The sequence below is a fragment of the Kogia breviceps genome, chromosome 17, assembly GCF_026419965.1.
Source record: "Kogia breviceps isolate mKogBre1 chromosome 17, mKogBre1 haplotype 1, whole genome shotgun sequence".
Lineage (NCBI taxonomy): Eukaryota > Metazoa > Chordata > Mammalia > Artiodactyla > Physeteridae > Kogia > Kogia breviceps.
The window spans coordinates 76,550,416-76,568,322 of NC_081326.1; the positions used below are offsets into that span (position 1 = coordinate 76,550,416).

The 17,907-nt window shown below is 53.3% G+C and overlaps 2 protein-coding genes across 2 annotated transcripts in view; one reads left to right on the plus strand and one right to left on the minus strand.

Annotated features, from left to right (window-relative positions):
* Positions 1-4,434, minus strand: part of JRK (Jrk helix-turn-helix protein) — a 222,333-nt gene extending 217,899 nt beyond the window's left edge. The window contains exon 1 of the mRNA XM_067017819.1: positions 4,425-4,434. The gene's annotated coding sequence lies outside the window, so the exon portion shown is untranslated. The remainder of the gene's footprint in view (positions 1-4,424) is intronic.
* Positions 1-15,520, plus strand: part of GLI4 (GLI family zinc finger 4) — a 40,209-nt gene extending 24,689 nt beyond the window's left edge. Inside the window, exon 8 of the mRNA XM_067017324.1 lies at positions 14,288-15,520. Coding sequence (XP_066873425.1) covers positions 14,288-14,980 — 693 coding nt within the window. The 3' untranslated portion in view covers positions 14,981-15,520. The remainder of the gene's footprint in view (positions 1-14,287) is intronic.
* Positions 15,521-17,907: the final 2,387 nt, after the last annotated feature.

Sequence of the window (17,907 nt, forward strand, 5' to 3'; positions counted from 1 at the left end):
ATCCCCGGTCTTTGTCCCTTGGGCCACAGGTCGTGACCTTCAGTGTGCGGCCTCCTCGGGCTGTTCTCAGTGCCCTCCCCCCAGCCCTGCCGCCTTGCCGCAGGGCTCAGCCAGGCCCCAGATCTCAGGGGAAATGGAAGGCTAGTCCTCAAGGAGGACAGGTATTAACTTTCCTTTTTTTAAAATTTTGTCTTAACTTTAAGAGTTTATTTGAGCAAAAATCGTTTGGAATCAGAGAGCACCAAAGTGGAAGTGGTTAGGAGTACTTCCAGATTTCTTTTTCTTTAATAGTGTTTTGGGAGTTTGTGTCCTAATACCCTTCCGCTCCCTGACCTTGATCCCTGCATAACCCCATCCCAGACGAGGGCCTAATTTCCTTGTTGCCGCCCCGCTGGTTTAAATGAGACGATGCGGCCTTTGCCGAAGTCTCTCCGCGCTCTGGTTCAGAGTCCGCTATCACTTGCTGCCTCCCTTTCTGGCTTCAGACCATGAGGACGGAGTTCAGAGTGAGGAGCAGATTCCGGGGCAGAACCGCAGGGTGTCCCGGGGACAAAGGTCACAGGGCCAGGGACCTGCCGGGCCGTGCAGAAGCCATCGGGGTTCACCGGGGGCGGGCAGGGCTGCCACACAAGGCCTGCACGCACCAGGCGAGTCCCGAGGAAGAGAGGACCCATGACCGCCAGCCTGGTGACCCGCCAGGAAGACCGCCCAGGAGGGAGCCCGCGTAGCTGCGACCCCAGCTGGAGGAGCCACTCAGAATCCAGCAGGCGTGGGGAGCCCCAGCGGGCCAACCAGCACTGCACCGGGCCGTGCGCCCCGAAGACTCCCCGTGAGGGGCCCACGTCCTGGAGCAGTGGCAGCTTCCAAGCAGGAAGAAGCCTCCCCAGCGCCGCAAGTGCGGGAGGGCTTTCCACCGCAGGTCGGACTTGGTGAAGCACCAGAGGGTCCACACCGGCGAGAAGCCCTACGCGTGCGGCCACTGCGGAAGGCCTTCGTGCACAGCTCGAAGGCACCAGGGCCTGTGCCGCGCCAAGCCGACCTTCCACTGGAGGGCGCTGTGGACGCTATGGATGCCTGCCGCGCCCTGCTATGGGCGCGGGGAGAGCAGCACGCGGACCCTCGCTTAAGCTGGCCCCTGCACCCCAGTTAAGACGCTGGCGTTCGCTCCCTCGCCCGCCCCCTCCCCCAGCCCTCACCCCCCCAGGGCCACCCAGTGAAACAAGTACAAACAGAGTCCCGGTCGCAGGCGGGACAGGAGGTCAAGGAAAGGCGGCCATGCCCTTTCTCTTCCTGGGAGACCTGGCGGCTTTGCTGTTGACAGACATGCAGGGAAATGTAGGGCCTGAGCGCCCCGTGGTCCCGCTAATGGCAGCCCTGACGGAGGCCTAGACGAGGGCACAGGCGCTGGGGAAGACCACCCAGGGCGGGATTGTGTACAGCCGTCAGGTGACCAACGGTCTTTGCATGTTAAGCGTTATTTTTTAAATAGTATTATTATGCCCAAAACATATGTACGACCTGGTCCTGAACGAAATATCTGCGGGCTTGTACTACAGGTACTTATCCCTGACCCGAAACAGTCTTGTCCGTTTCATAGATATAGACGCGGGTAAGCTGCACTTGGCAGCAAGCGCTAGGGGCGGGGCGCCGCTAGGGGCGGGGCGCCGCTAGGGGCGGGGCGCCGCTAGGGGCGGGGCGCCGCTAGGGGCGGGGCGCCGCTAGGGGCGGGGCGCCGCTAGGGGCGGGGCGCCGCTAGGGGCGGGGCGCCGCTAGGGGCGGGGCGCCGCTAGGGGCGGGGCGCCGCTAGGGGCGGGGCGCCGCTAGGGGCGGGGCGCCGCTAGGGGCGGGGCGCCGCTAGGGGCGGGGCGCCGCTAGGGGCGGGGCGCCGCTAGGGGCGGGGCGCCGCTAGGGGCGGGGCGCCGCTAGGGGCGGGGCGCCGCTAGGGGCGGGGCGCCGCTAGGGGCGGGGCGCCGCTAGGGGCGGGGCGCCGCTAGGGGCGGGGCGCCGCTAGGGGCGGGGCGCCGCTAGGGGCGGGGCGCCGCTAGGGGCGGGGCGCCGCTAGGGGCGGGGCGCCGCTAGGGGCGGGGCGCCGCTAGGGGCGGGGCGCCGCTAGGGGCGGGGCGCCGCTAGGGGCGGGGCGCCGCTAGGGGCGGGGCGCCGCTAGGGGCGGGGCGCCGCTAGGGGCGGGGCGCCGCTAGGGGCGGGGCGCCGCTAGGGGCGGGGCGCCGCTAGGGGCGGGGCGCCGCTAGGGGCGGGGCGCCGCTAGGGGCGGGGCGCCGCTAGGGGCGGGGCGCCGCTAGGGGCGGGGCGCCGCTAGGGGCGGGGCGCCGCTAGGGGCGGGGCGCCGCTAGGGGCGGGGCGCCGCTAGGGGCGGGGCGCCGCTAGGGGCGGGGCGCCGCTAGGGGCGGGGCGCCGCTAGGGGCGGGGCGCCGCTAGGGGCGGGGCGCCGCTAGGGGCGGGGCGCCGCTAGGGGCGGGGCGCCGCTAGGGGCGGGGCGCCGCTAGGGGCGGGGCGCCGCTAGGGGCGGGGCGCCGCTAGGGGCGGGGCGCCGCTAGGGGCGGGGCGCCGCTAGGGGCGGGGCGCCGCTAGGGGCGGGGCGCCGCTAGGGGCGGGGCGCCGCTAGGGGCGGGGCGCCGCTAGGGGCGGGGCGCCGCTAGGGGCGGGGCGCCGCTAGGGGCGGGGCGCCGCTAGGGGCGGGGCGCCGCTAGGGGCGGGGCGCCGCTAGGGGCGGGGCGCCGCTAGGGGCGGGGCGCCGCTAGGGGCGGGCCTGACCCTGGGAGAGCGGGAGCAGAAGACCATTCAAGAGTTTTGGCTTGCGAGCTTAGTTGTGGTTAGTGGGTGTTTTCTACGGTTATGCGGCTGTTAGAAGAGGGTACAGCACAGGCCTGGATATGGATAACGTTCGTGGGAAGTGACCGCAGTGGCGCTCCGGATGCCTGCGCCCAGGTGAGTCCCCTTGACTGCCTGGTGGTTTGTGGGAGCGAAGGTTCAGGAGCAGGGGCTGGCGTTTTCGGAGTCTTGCTTCTGCTAAGAGTAACCCTCAGTATACTGGAGGTTTTCCCTTGTGATGCGTCAGCAAGCTCATTTCTAGTTTTTAGATCATGCTTTTCTTTTTTAATATTTATTTATTTATTAACTTATTTGGCTGCGACAAGTCCCGTTGCAGCACACGGGATCTTAGTTGCCTCGTGGGGGATCTTTTAGTTTCTGCACGGGAGATCTTTAGTTGCGGCTTTCAGGCTTTGGTTGCGGCATCCTGGATCTAGTTCCCTGTCCAAAGATCGAACCCTGGCCCCCTGCACTGGGACTGTGGAGTCTTATCGCCTGGACTACCTGGCAAGTCCCTATATCATCTTTTTAACATTTTTTAATTTTTATGTGTGCTTTATGATTTTTATAGTTTGTTACAAATAAATGCAGTGCGTGGTGGGCGTGTACTCAGCGTTTACTGATGCCTCTGCAGTGAAAAGCCCCAACACACAGGGTGGGCTGGCAGGAGAGTGGTGCGGGGAGCCCCGTTTGGGCCGGATTGCGGGAGAGGCTCCAGAGGGGCCCCGGGGATGGCGGCGAGTCCAGAGGTGGGAAGGTTGCGGGTTGCAGGTTGCTGGTACTGAGAAGGCTCGGGGCTACTCCAGCTTCAGCTCTTGCGTTCTGAAGCTGGTTTTGGTCCCATAGAGCAAACTGTTTAGGCTGTTGGTGGGGGTCCAGACAACCTGGTTCCTCCCTTCCTGGCCCTGCTGCTGCCGCCCAGCTGCCCGCTGGAAGGCCTGTCCACTGTGCTCGGCCCCTCATCTCTCCCCCTCCATCGTGGCAGGACTGTGGGCCCCAGCTGCTCTGGGTAGTAAAAGGGAACTGGGGATACCCAGCGGGCTCGTCCACCTTTCTGTCCTGCACCCGCAGCGACCAGCAGCAGCATTCCGGTGGCGCCTGTCTTGTTGGCCCTGGATGGAGGAAGACGGGCAGAGCAGAGCCGCTGGCCAGTGGTGAACAGGGACCTCTGGCTTCCGGCGGGGAGATTCGGTGCCCACCTCTCAGCACAGCGCGGTCGGGCTTGGGTGAGTGAGATGGGGTGCTTGCCTTGTCCATGTGCCAGCTCCTGCCTCTGGCAACACAGTCTCTCCCTGGGGGGTTAATATCAGAAGAGGCGATGAACACAGTCGGGGCTGTTGAAGGAGAGTGTGGCTGGAAGCAGGTAGACCGCGTGGAACCCGCACCGCCTCCCTGCGGCCGTTAGTGGAAGGACAGACCACGTGCGCACTTGGGGCCTCAGGCCAGCCTGAGGTCAGCCCTCCCCACCTCGTGCCGGCCCAGCCCTGGCACCACTGAAGCCGGTCTGGCCCTCTGGGCACTGGGCAGCTCTCCGGTGCCCAGGGCCTGGGCCTGGAAGCTGAGTGGCCCCACTACCCATGAACAAAGCAAGCGACAGAAACCCCTCAGCACTGGCTTGGGCAGCACGCGGGATTAGGGAGCTGCTTCAGGAGCCCCAGGAATCTGGATTTTATGGCCTGTCAGAGAGGTCTCTGTCCCCTCCACGCCTCTCATCTCTGCAGGCCCCATGTGGCCTCGGGCTCCAGCCGCTGACCGGCCTTCCCCAGGTCTGACACCACCTCAGCCCGGCCTGCAGCGTACAGAGCCCTCTCTCACCCCAGCTCCTGGAGAAGCAGGTGGTGGGGGTTCCAGACTGATCTAAGGGAAGAGAGGGAAATGAGCACTCCCCAGAGGGAAGGGGTCCTGATCAGAAGCGAGCCACAGGCCCCAGATGCGCCCCTGAACCTGTCGGAGAAGAAAAGCCAGCGCATGTCCCATGAGGAAGCCATCGTCGTAGCCTCTGAACAAGAAAGCTCCCTCCGGGCACCTGGTTGCAGAAGCGACACGTGTGTGATAGGAAACTGGGACACGTGGGAACATCTGGAGAAGAGAACCATTGGCCACCTGCGTCCGGGGGGGCGGTTGTCGGCCTCATCCGCACCATCGGAAAACAAGCTCGGTATGCAATTTGTGATCTGCTTTGGGGCTTAAAAACAAAACAGGCTTTCTCCACGTTCTACAAGATCATCAAGGACTGCTGTTTGTCAAGATTTCACTTTCTGATAAAACTTTTGACAAAGCCCATTTTCCCTATTATATAAACAGAATATATCATAGAAAATTTGGGAAGTGGGGAAAAGTAGAAAGAAATCACACTAGTTCACACCACGTGGCAGAAATGTACCTTTTAATTTTTTTTTTATATCTATACAAATTGTTTCTTCCCCGAATCTTTTTAGAATGGATCGTATCCATTATGTCTCTTGGCTCCATAACCTTTTAGTGTGTGTTTTCTATATTCAATGATATTCTTTTACAAAGCCACAGTGCAGGTACCAAATCCAGGTAATTGGACGTTGACACAGAGCTCAACAAAGCAAGCCTTCTCTTTGTGCTTGTGGCATTTTCCCTCCGACCCAGCATCCATTCTGGGGTCCTAGGCTGCCTGTGGTCACTGTGTCTCCTGAGGAATCTAGAGCGGGGGGCAGTTCCTCAGCCTTTCTTTGCTCCCGAGATGGTTTATTAGTTGCAAGGGGAAAACGGTGCCCACACGGTCAAAAAACCAGAGGACACTGACCGTGTGATCAAAATGGTCACTAGCCAGTGAAGAGCCCGTGGACGCCGTGTTCCTCCACGTGACGCCCAGAGGACACGTGGTTGCAGGATTCCAGCCGGAGAGGCGCGACCTGTATCCAGTGATGCGGAAAGGGAAGGGAATGGGCAAAGCTCAGGGGGAGGCGGGAACGAGCCTGGCGTGTTCAGGGAGCAGTGACAGGTGTCACAGCTTGGGGGAGCCGGAGGCAGAGGTGACACTGGACAGGTGGGTGAAGCTGATGGAGGTAAAAGGGCCGCTGCCATCCGGGCACTGGGCCAGCCCAGCTGCGAGGGTGCCAGCCTCCACCCATGTTTCTGTCTGGGCCAAGGACCCGGGGTGGGTGCCAGAGCAGCAGACTTCCGTAGGAGGATCTTGCGGAGGGACGTTGTCAGGGAGCAGGGGGTCATTCCAAGGGCTCTCTGGGCTGTGGGGTTTCTGGAAGCAGGTTAGAATGAGGTGGCTGAGGAGAGACCACAGGAGTCATCTACAGGAAAGTGCCCAGAGCACGGAGAGACAAGTCAGTGATGGGCTCGGGACAGGACGTTCGTCGCCTAAGCCCCACAACACGTGTCTAAGGCAGACGCTGTGAAGGTTTCTCAGCCAGGATTAAACACAAGAGCACCCACTCTGCAGAGGACCCCAAGGCCGCCATTCCTTTGGGAAGCCTGCAGCCCCACGTCATGTGTGGAGCCCAAAGAACTCCCCCCCCTCGGGAACTGAATCCTGCCCACAGCCACGTGAGACCCCAGGGGAGACCCCAGTCGTGGCCAACACCTTGCCTGCAGCCTAGGAGAGACCCCAGCCCAGGACCGGCCAGGCCGTGCCCAGACTCGTGTAACACAAGGAAGCCGTGAGATCATAAACGCATGAGGCTGCAAGCCCTTAAGTGTGTGGTCACTGAAAACCAGCGGTGAGGGAAACCCGGAGAATGTGGCACGGCGGCCCGACGCGCGCAAGGCAGGGGATTGCTGCGCTGCCCCTGGCCTAGGAGGGGGATCCACCTGCGGAGGACCAGCCGCTGTGAGGCTCTGGCGCCCAGGCCCGGCAGGCTCGGGGCGCCCTCCCCTCGGCGGATCTTCTCCAGGGGGAAGCGGTCCCTGCGGTTCTGCCTGCTTCTTCCCCCGGGGTGCTCCCCCCTTTCTCCACGAGCAGTGACTTCATCCGTCCGTGCATTCGCTCATTCCGCAGTCAGCAAGTTCACCTAACCCGGCTTACTCCCCGGACCTCAGGCCTGGACCTGGTGGAGGCCACACGGCCCGGGGCGGGGGCCCGGGAGGCGTCCCAGAGGTGAGGGGAGTGAAGCCCTGCAGGGGCGGGAGAGGTCGGTGTGAAGGTGGCCGGACAGCAACCGAGGGTCTTGCACGCGAAGCTAGGGAATCCGCGCATAACTCGCGAAGGCAGGCCCACGCACCCCCCCCCCGCGGCCTCCAGGGCAGCTGAGTGCAGGTCCTCCGGCGCCCTAGAACGTCACCGGAAGTGCCCGAGCCGCCCGGGAGAGGGAGGTGGCGCTTCCGGTGGGCGGCGCTTCCGGCGGGCGGCGGGGGCTCTGGGTAAGTGGTGGTGGACTGCGGCCTGGGCAGGGGGTGGTGGATGGTGGGCCGCGCCCGCCAGGGAAACAAAAATATGGGCGCGAGAACGGGCCGTCCCTACGGGGCACGGGGCCCTTGTCTGTCCTGGGCTCTCCCTGCGAAAGGGCTCACATCCGGGAGGAGAGCGGGAGCGGGGGGCGGCCCTACTCCCGGCGTGTGACGGTCCCGGGGACAGCCTGCCCCACCCATTGTGACGACCAGTGTGAAGGCCCCGGGACAGCCTCAGACAGTTCCCTGAAGTGAAATCACAGTATGATTTTAAGGCCTTTGTAAATCATCGAATTACCCGCCGTCCAGTGCACTTTTTCTTCTTCCATTGGTGTATGAAGGTGCCTGTTTCCCCTAATTGTCTATATGCTCATAAGGTGCCACTGTATTTAAGCCTTACTCTTTTTAAAAATATTTTACTTATTTTAGGCTGCGTTGGGTCTCAGTTGTGGCTTGGGAGAACTTCCGCTGAGGCACGCGGGCTCCTCGTTGTGGCACCTGGGCTTTTCTAGTTGCGGGCTCACGGGCTCCAGAGTGCATGGCTTCGTAGTTGTGGCGCTCGGGCTTAGCTGCTCCGTGGCATGTGGGATCTTAGTTCCCCGATCAGGGATGGAACCCGTGTCCCCTGCACTGGAAGGCGGTTTCTTAACCACTGGACCACCAGGGAGGTCCCAGCTACTTGTTTATTTTCTTCTGCTCGTTACCTGTTCATAACTTTTACTAGTTTTTCGTGCTTTTTCATGTATATATAGTGGGTTTTTAGATATTGAGGATATGAATCTTTGTGTTGCAAATATCCCTCCCGTTTTTTTTTTCTTTTTCTTTTTGACAGTAAACATCCTTGTGTAGTTAAATCTGTCACACTTTACCTTTGGTGGCAAGCTTAGCAAAAGCATTCCTCAATCCAAAATTGCGCCATTCAGATCGTTACTTTTTTGGTTTCATACATTTATATTCAGATCTTTTGTCATTATCAAGAAAAAATATAAATACATAGAAAATTTTCCAGACATCCGAGGACTGACTAAAGGTGCTGGTTGGTTCCTGGTGGAGTTGAGACCACAGCGGGCAGGTAACAGGTGCTGCCACGTCTGTCTCTGCTCCTAATCTGCTGGTGGGCAGGGGTGGGGGAGCCAGCATGGCCTAGACAGTTCCCAGAGTGTGTCCCGTGGAGCACTAGTTTCTGGGACGTCTGCTTATTCAGGCCTTGATTTATAGTGAGGTGGCTCCTTCAGGGCCCTCTGGGCAGGCTCTGACCCTCCCTTCTCTGAAGGTACTCTGACCTCACCCCCACTCTCCCTGTCATTTTCTCCCCTTTCTTTCTCTTTCTCCCAGGCAGGTATCCCACTGCTGGTGTTTCTGCAGGAAGCAGCAAGCAGAGCCCCAGCCTGGGTCCACAGAACGCCACAGAGAAGGCTACCCTGATGGACACATGCACAGGTGAGGGAGGCAGCCAGGCCCAGAGGGCCATCCTGGGGTCAGGGACGTGGGGACAGCTTAGGCGTCGGGGCTCCCAAGTCCATCTGCCTGGCTGCTACTCCGGAGGCGCTCCTAGGCTCCAGCAGCTTATAACCATCACAGCTCCCGGCTCCGTGCCCGCTGTGCCTCCTTCAGCCCTCCCTCCTTCGCTCTCCTGGACACACTCTGCACCTGCCCCCTCTTTCTCTGCCCCCCCCCCACCTGGAGGCCTCTGAGAACAAGAATTTTATTGGCTAAATTATAGTTGATTTACAATGTTGTGTTACTTTGAAGTGTACAGCAGAGTGATTCAGTTATATGTGCACGTTCTTTTTCGTGTTCTTGTCCGTTATAGGTTATTACAAGATAATGAATATAGTTCCACGTGCTGTACAGTAGGACCTTGTTGTTACCTCTTTTATACGCAGCAGTGTGTAGCTGCTGATCCCGAACTCCTAATGTATGCCTCCCTCCGCTGCCTTTCACCTTTGGTAAACATGTTTGTTTTCTGTGTGAGTCTGTTTCTGTTTTGTAAATAAGTGCATTCGTATCTTTTTTTAATTTTTTTATTTTTAAAATTATTTTGGCTGCATTGGGTCTTCGTTGCTGCGCGCAGGCTTTGCTCTGATTGTGGCACACGGGCTACTCTTTGTTGCAGTGCGCGGGCTTCTCATTGCAGTGGCTTCTCTTTGTTTCGGAGCACAGGCTCCAGGCACGCAGGCTTCAATAGTTGTGGCACTTGGGCTCAGTAGTTGTGGCCCGCAGGCTCAGTAGTTGTGGCGCACGGGCTTAGTTGCTCCGTGGCATGTGGGATCTTCCCGGACCAGGGCTCGAACCCGTGTCCCCTGCATTGGCAGGCAGGTTCTTAACCACTGTGCCAGCAGGGAAGCCCCTGTATCACTTTTTTAGACTCCACATATAAGTGATATCATATGATATTTGTCTTTGTCTGACTGACTTCACTTAATATGATAATCTGTTGCTGCATGTTGCTGCAAATGGCATTATTTCATTCTTTTTATGGTTGAGTAGTATTGCATTATATATATATATATATGTATATATACCATATCCATTCATCTATTGATAGACATTTAGGTTGCTTCCATGTCTTGGCTATTGTGATTAGGTGCTGCTATGAACACTGGGGTGCATGTATCCTTTTGAATTAGAGTTTTTTCCGGATATATGCCCAGGACTGGGATTGCTGGGTCGTATGGTAGCTCTATTTTTAGTTTTTTAAGGAGCCTCCATACTGTTCTCCACAGTGGCCGCACCAATTTACATCCCCACCAACAGTGTAGGAGGGTTCCCTTTTCTCCACACCCTCTCCAGCATTTATTATTTGCAGACTTTTTGGTGATGGTCATTTTGACCAGTGTGAGGTGGTACCTCATTGTAGTTTTGATTTGCATTTCTCTAATAATTAGCAATATTGAGCATCTTTTCATGTACCTGTTGGCCATCTATATGTCTTTGGAAAAATGGCTGTTTAGGTCTTCTGCCCATTTTTTTGACTGAGTTGTTTTTTTCGTTATTGAGTTGGATAAGCTGTTTTGTATATTTTGGAAATTAAGCCCTTGTCAGTCACAATGTTTGCGAATATCTTCTCCCATTCCATAGGTTGTCTTTTTGTTTCGTTTATGGTTTCCTTTGCTGTGCAAAAGCTTTTAAGTTTGATTAGGTCCCATTTGTGTATTTTTGCTTTTATTTCTTTTGCTTTGGGAGACTGACCTAAGAAAACATTGCTACAGTTTACATCAGAGAACGTTTTGCCTATGTTCTCTTCTAGGAGTTTTATGGTGTCCTGTCTTATGTTTAAGTCTTTAAGCCATTTTGAGTTTATTTTTTGTGTATAGTGTGAGGGAGTGTTCTAACTTCATTGATTTACGTGTGGCTCTCCAGCTTTCCCAGCACCACTTGCTGAAGGGACTGTCTTTTCACCATTGTATATTCTTGCCTCCTTTGTCTAAGATTAATTGACCATAGGTGTGTGTGTTTATTTCTGGGCTCTCTGTTCTGTTCCATTGATCCATATGTCTGTTTTTGTGCAAATACCATGCTGGGGTTTTTTAATTTTTTTTTAATTTTATGTATTTTTTGATACAGCAGGTTCTTATTAGTTATCCATTTTATACACATCAGTGTATACATGTCAATCCCAATCTCCCAATTCATCCTACAACCCTCCACGCACCCCCCACACACACACTGCTTTCCCCCCTTGGGTCCATACGTTTGTTCTCTACATCTGTGTCTCTTATTTCTGCCCTGCAAACCGGTTCATCTGTACCATTTTTCTAGATTCCACATATATGCGTTAATATAAGATATTTGTTTTTCTCTTTCTGACTTACTTCACTCTGTATGACAGTCTCTAGATCTATCCACATCTCTACAAACTGACCCAATTTCATTCCGTTTTATGGCTGAGTAATATTCCATTGTATATATGTGCCACATCTTCTTTATCCATTTGTCTGTCAACGGGCATTTAGGTTGCTTCCATGACCTGGCTATTGTAAATAGTGCTGCAGTGAACATTGAGGTGGATGTGTCTTTGAATTATGATTTTCTCTGGGTATATATGCCCAGTAGTGGGACTGCTGGGTCATATGGTAGTTCTATTTTTAGTTTTTTAAGGAACCTCCATACTGTTCTCCATAGCGGCTGCATCAATTTACATTCCCACCAACAGTGCAAGAGGGTTCCCTTTTCTCCACACCCTCTCCAGCATTTATTATTTCTACATTTTTTGATGATGTCCATTCTGACTGGTGTGAGGTGATACCTCATTTGTAGTTTTCATTTTCATTTCTCTAATAATTAGTGATGTTGAGCAGCTTTTCATGTGCTTCTTGGCCATCTGTATCTCTTCTTTGGAGAAATGTCTATTTAGGTCTTCTGCCCATTTTGGGATTGGGTTGTTTTTTTAATATTGAGCTGCATGAGCTGTATATGTATTTTGGAGATTAATCCTTTGTCCGTTGATTCATTTGCAAATATTTTCTCCCATTCTGAGAGTTGTCTTTTCGTCTTGTTTGTAGTTTCCTTTGCTTTGCAAAAACTTAAGTTTCATTAGGTCCCATCTGTTTAGCTTTGTTTTTATTTCCATTACTCTAGGAGGTGGATCAAAAAAGATTTTGCTGTGATTTATGTCAAGGAGTGTTCTTCCTATGTTTTCCTCTAAGAGTTTTATAGTGTCTGGTCTTACATTAGGTCTCTAATCCATTTTGAGTTTATTTTCGTGTATGGAGTTAGGGAGTGTTGTAATTTCATTCTTTTACATGTAGCTGTCCAGTTTTCCCAGCACCGCTTATTGAAGAGACTGTCTTTTTCTCCATTGTATATCCTTGCCTCCTTTGTCATACATTAGTTGACCATAGGTGCGTGGGTTTATCTCTGGGCTTTCTTTCCTGTTCCATTGATCTATATTTCTGTTTCTGTGCCAGTACCATATTGTCTCTTTATTATTGTAGCTTTGTAGTAGAATCTGATTCCTCCAGCTCCGTTTTTTTCCCTCAAGACTGCTTTGGCTATTAGGGGTCTTTTGTGTCTCCATACAAATTTTAAGATTTTTTGTTCTGGTTCTGTAAAAAATGCCATTGGTGATTTGATAGGGATTTCATTCAATCTGTAGATTGCTTTGGGTAGTATAGTCATTTTCACAGTATTGATTCTTCTAATCCAAGAACATGGTATATCTCTCCATCTGTTTGTATCATCTTTAATTTCTTTCATCAATGTCATATAGTTTTCTGCATACAGGTCTTTTGTCTCCCTAGGTAGGTACCATGCTGTTTTGATTACTGTATCTTTGTAGTATTATCTGAAGTCTGGGAGGGTTATGCCTCCAGCTTTGAGGAACAAGAGTATTAATTCTTGGCTTTGTCTTACCAGGGCCCAGCAGTGTCAACTGGCCTAGGCTCAGGGTTGGTGACCAGGAAGTGTGTGGTGGATGACAATCTGGCTGGCCTCCCGCCCACTGGCCACCTCCCTCTCGGGCTCCAGGCCCCTCTGTTCTGAAGATTTCAGGCCGCATTTGGGGGAGGGCTCATATTCAGTTGCCTGTTGTTGAATTGTCACATGACCTGTGCTAACAACCAGGCCATCTTCCCTTGGCAAAGACACATGCCATTTCAAGCTTTTCCCCATCATACTCTACCCTAAGGTTCTGGTTCAGCAGTGGGAGCTTGGGGAGAACATGACCGTGGCTCCCCCAAACGCACCTGCACCTGCTCTCCCAGGAAGTCACAGAACCCCCGTGTCGGGTGGTTCAGCCACCCTGTGTCCCTGCACATCATCCCTCGGGGTGTGAGTCAAGGATGACCCAGAGGCGCAGCCACGGAGCCACCCTTCGGGCCCTGTGCTTCCAGGCCACCGTCTCCCTCCCTTGTGTGACCGTACTCCTGACCAGATCCGGCCCAGACAGCACTCTTCAGGCTCACAATTTGGGGCTAAATTTTAGCAAATGCCACCACACACAGAGTGTGGAGAAAAACAGGTTACTAGAAACATCCCATTCAGAAAAGGAATAAAGAGAAAGCACCCTGTCTGGTTTACTGGCCTGAGCATACGCTATGAGATGTACGGCCTGAAGGGAGGTGAGGCTGAGGGCTGGATCCCAGTGTCAGAGTGGTGACCAGCATCTGTGTCAGGGGACTGAGCTTGGTTAGGATGTCTGGCAGCCCAGGTTCTGCCTTCTGGGCACTTTGGGCTGGAGGTGCCTCTGTTGGGGGCGGCCTGTGCATTCCAGGATGTTGAGCAGCCTCCCTGGCTTCTCCCCACTAGGTGCCAGGAGCACCCCCTCCCCACTGTGACACTGGAAGTGTTTTCAAACATGGCCACACGTGCCTGCTCTGCTGCCAACCACTTCTCTGCATTCCAGGCCATGAGGCTGTACCAGGGTGTCACCAGAGCCTGGGGGTCTGTCTCCACTGACTCGTGAGACCAGGCAGACTGAGGTTAGAGTCTTGGGCCTTTTCTGGAGTCACAGGGAAGCCTGCTGATTAGCTCACCCCCAGTCCCTGTCCTTTCCTGTGACCACAGGTGTTAGAAGTCGGGGAGGAGAGCTGGGCAGGAGGAAGACAGGTGGGATAATGGGTGTCTGCTGCCCACTGGCGTCTTACTGTTCCCTGTCATCACGTGGCTCTCCCATGCCATCTGTGTGTCATTAGCAGAGTTCTAAGTTGTGCATCTCTGCCCTTCTTTTCCAGCTTTCCTAGCACAGGCACCGAGTGGCGGCCCGGCTTCCTGCTATGCTGCTTCGGTGGCTGAGCAAGGGGCTCAGAGCCCAGTGCTGATGCCACGGCAGGCAACCTTAGAAGAAGGGGGGCGCTGTGGACAGGCTGTGCCAGGACTGTTACGGGGGCCTCCCCGGGCACTGCGGTTTCCAGACCCTTGTGGGAATGAGGAAGCTGGAGAGAGGCCCAGAGGTTCCCCTCGGGGACCAGTTGTTTATGAGGAAACTGGAGGGCAGAATGGCCATGAGGACAGTGTGTCTGGGTCAGAGGTCACCCTGAATGCAGCCTCCATGGCCGATAGGAGAGGCCACTGGAAAGGACGGCCTTACCGATGCAGCACCTGCGACAGGAGCTTCAAATGCTATTCGGATGTGGTGAAACACCAGAGCATTCATTCTGGGGAGAAACCCTACGAGTGCAGCGACTGTGGGAAGGCCTTCATCCACAGCTCCCACGTCGTCAGGCACCAGCGCATTCACAACGGGGAGAAGCCTTACGTTTGTAAGGAGTGTGGTAAAGCCTTCAGCCAGAGCTTCAACCTCATTAGACACCAGAGAATCCACACGGGAGAGAAGCCCTACGAATGTGCTGAGTGTGGCAGGTCCTTCAGTCAGAGGTCAGACGCCATTAAGCACCAGAGAATTCACACTGGTGAGCGGCTGTACGAGTGCAGCGAGTGTGGGAAAACCTTCATCCATAGCTCAAACGTCGTCCGGCACCAGAGAATTCACCACGGAGAGAATCCTTACGAATGCAAAGAGTGTGGGAAAGCCTTCAGCCAGAGCTCCAACCTCATTCAGCACCAGCGGGTCCACACTGGGGAGAAGCCCTACGCCTGCCAGGAGTGCGGGCGTGCCTTCAGCCGCAGCTCCTTCCTCAGTGAGCACCGGCGCATCCACACCGGGGAGAAGCCCTATGAGTGCGGTGAGTGCGGCCGCGCCTTCAGGGCCCTGTCGGGCTTCTTCCGGCACCAGAGGATCCACACTGGGGAGAAGCCTTTCCACTGTGCCAGGTGTGGCAGGGCCTTCCGCCTGAGCTTTCATCTTATCCAGCACCAGCGAGTTCACGGCACGGAGTGAGCCTGTTGGGGGGTGAACGTGGAGTGGAAAATTGAGTAAGTGAGATTGGAGCGTGGGTACAACGCCCTTCAATTTTTGCCCACACCCCCAGCATTGTGTACTTTGCCCCACAGGAAGAGGATAAAACTGTCCTGGTGGTCTCCAAGCCTGACCGTGGAGGCCTGCAGTTTGTCTACTACCGCCTTGCCAGGAGCACCGGAAAGGAAAGAGGAGCCTTGGGGAAGGAGATGTGATGGCAACGTGTGCCTCGGAAGTTAATTTATTTCATTTTCAGAGCACTGGGGTTTTTCCTGAAGTATAATTTACATACAGTGGAACGCATAGATCTTAGTGTTTGGTTTTATGAGTTTCAACAAGTACAATGTGCTTTGACCTTTACAACCACCACACTTTCAAGATGTAGACTATTTCCATCACCCCAGAAAGTCTCCTTATGCCCTTTCAAGTCAGCCCCTCATCCTGAGAGGCAACCAGTCATCTCGTTTCTGTCACTGTAGTTTTGCTTGTTCTAGAACGTTATATAAATAGTGATATAATTTATACTCTTTTATGTCTTTTTCCCTTTGTTTAATGTTTTTTGAGGTTTTTCCCTGTATCAGTAGGTTTGGGGCGGCGGGGTGTGTTTTTTCAGTTTCATAGCTCTTGAAAAGTCAAGAATCATTTTCTACCCTGTATCAAAGCTATATGCTTATGTCTGTGTCTTTCTATCAAAGTATGAGCCCCTGTAGCTAGAATTATTTTAGCACAGCCCCGGATACAGGATGTGCACTCCACAAAAAAAATAAGTACATGAAATATGCAGGGGAGTTTATGAAAGATAGGCATAGAGGAGAGACCATAGGCTTGGCCGGAAGGAGGAGGTACTGATTCACTTGTTTTCATGCCATTTCAGAGCATACAGAACTCTTCTCAGGCTTAGGAAGGTAGTATAAGATAAAGCAAGTTTAAGATGTTTGTACTTCCAACAGACATTTCCTAAGCACTTAGCTGTTCAGGCTCTATGCCACTGTTGTAGGAAACACAAAGCCACTGTGATGGCTGCATTCAAGAACTTTGTAGGTAAAACTCCAATAACAGAAGTACATAAAGGGAACTAGTGACACAGGAGGGCAGTAAACAAGACTGGGGCAAGGGAAAAACTGGGGTGAACACCCAGGGGAGGGGATTCCTGAGCAGATGGATTAAATGTTGTGTACAAAGCAAAGGTCAGGGCACACTAGCAGAATGTGAGGAGCATAAGAAATGTGCCCTCCCATAGGACCTTCCAATTCATAGCTGGGGGATCAGACAAAAAGCGTATGTAAAACAGTGGTCTAGGTGAGCTCACTGCTCATGATCTGGTACTTCGTATCACAGTACAGTCGTGTTATAGATCCCTACAAATGCTATTTGCCAGATAGGAAGGGAGAGGTGTCTTTGTTGGGGATGATACTCTGTATATATCATAAAACTGCTGTAAAAAACTGAGTGAGGTCATGTTATTGAAAGTTTACTGTAATGACCAAGACAAATCCGAGCAGTCACCTGGCCGCAAGTCCTGGGGGTCCAGCTGCAGGACCCAAATGCGCTCTAGTCACGCTGTGGTTTGGTGCCACTTTGTGGGAACTGTCTGCTCTAGTTTAACTACTGACTGAATTATTTGGGTCCTATAGCTGGCTGGGACTTGCAAAATAGTAGCTAGGGCTCTTGTTGGCACCTATTTCTTTTATGGTGTGAGCTAAGGCTACAGGGTTGTGCAGCCTGTAGGGGCAGAGTTGCCCACAGAGTGCATTCAGGCACCACAGCTATTGGGCCAAGGTAACATGGAAAGCTAAGCCTGGAACTCCCATACTAAGCCAGGACCCAGGTTTGTGCCTCCCAGATAGCTCTTTGGAGGAAAACTTTCCCTACTTAGACCCTGTAGTGTCCCTGATCATGAGATCAAAGCAATGAGCTTACAGAAATCACCAAGTACACAGGAGGGTGAATCTCATTGACTGGGGGGGGGCGGGGGGGGGTCAACAAAATCAACAAAGAACAGATATAAAACCACAAAAACTGCAGATACTGAAACTGCCAGGTAATACAGGCAAGAGAATAGTTACACATGAAGTGTTTAAAAAAATCAGACACCTTCCCGCTAAAATCTGGAATAAGACAAGGATGCCCACTGTCACCATTTCTATTCAACATAGATAGTACTGGAAGTCCTAGCCACAGCAGTCAGACAAAAAAAAAGAAATAAAAGGTATCCAAATTACAAGGGAAGAGATAAAATTGTCATTTTATGTAGATGACATGATACTGTATATAGAAAGCCCTAAAGAGTCCACACAAAAACTACTAGAACCGATAAATTCAGCAGGATAGCAGAATACAATACCAACATACAGAAACCTTGCATTTCTTTACACTAATAATGACATATTGGAAAGGGAAAGTAAAAAAAAAAAAAAAAATCCCTTTTAAGATCACATCAAAAAATAAAAAAAAAATACTTAGGAACAAACCTGACCAAGGAGGTGAAAGACTCATATGCTGAGACCTATGTAACATTGATAAAGGAAACTGAAGATGATTTTAAATGGAAAAACATGCTTTTGGATTGGAAAAATTAATATTGTTAAAATGGCCATACTACCCAAAGCAATCTACAGATTTAATGTGATCCTTATCAAATTACCCATGACGTTTTTTCACAGAACTAGAATAAGTAATCCTAAAATTTATACAGAACCATGAAAGACCAGAACTGCCAAAGCAGTCCTGAGGAAAAAGAACAAAGCAGGAGGCATAACCCTCCCAGACTTCAGACAATACTACAAAGCTACAGTAATCAAACAACATGGTATTGGCACAAAAACAGACATACGGATCACCAGAATAGAGAGCCCAGGAATAAACCCATACACCTACCAACAATTAATCTTTGACAAAGGAGGCAGAAA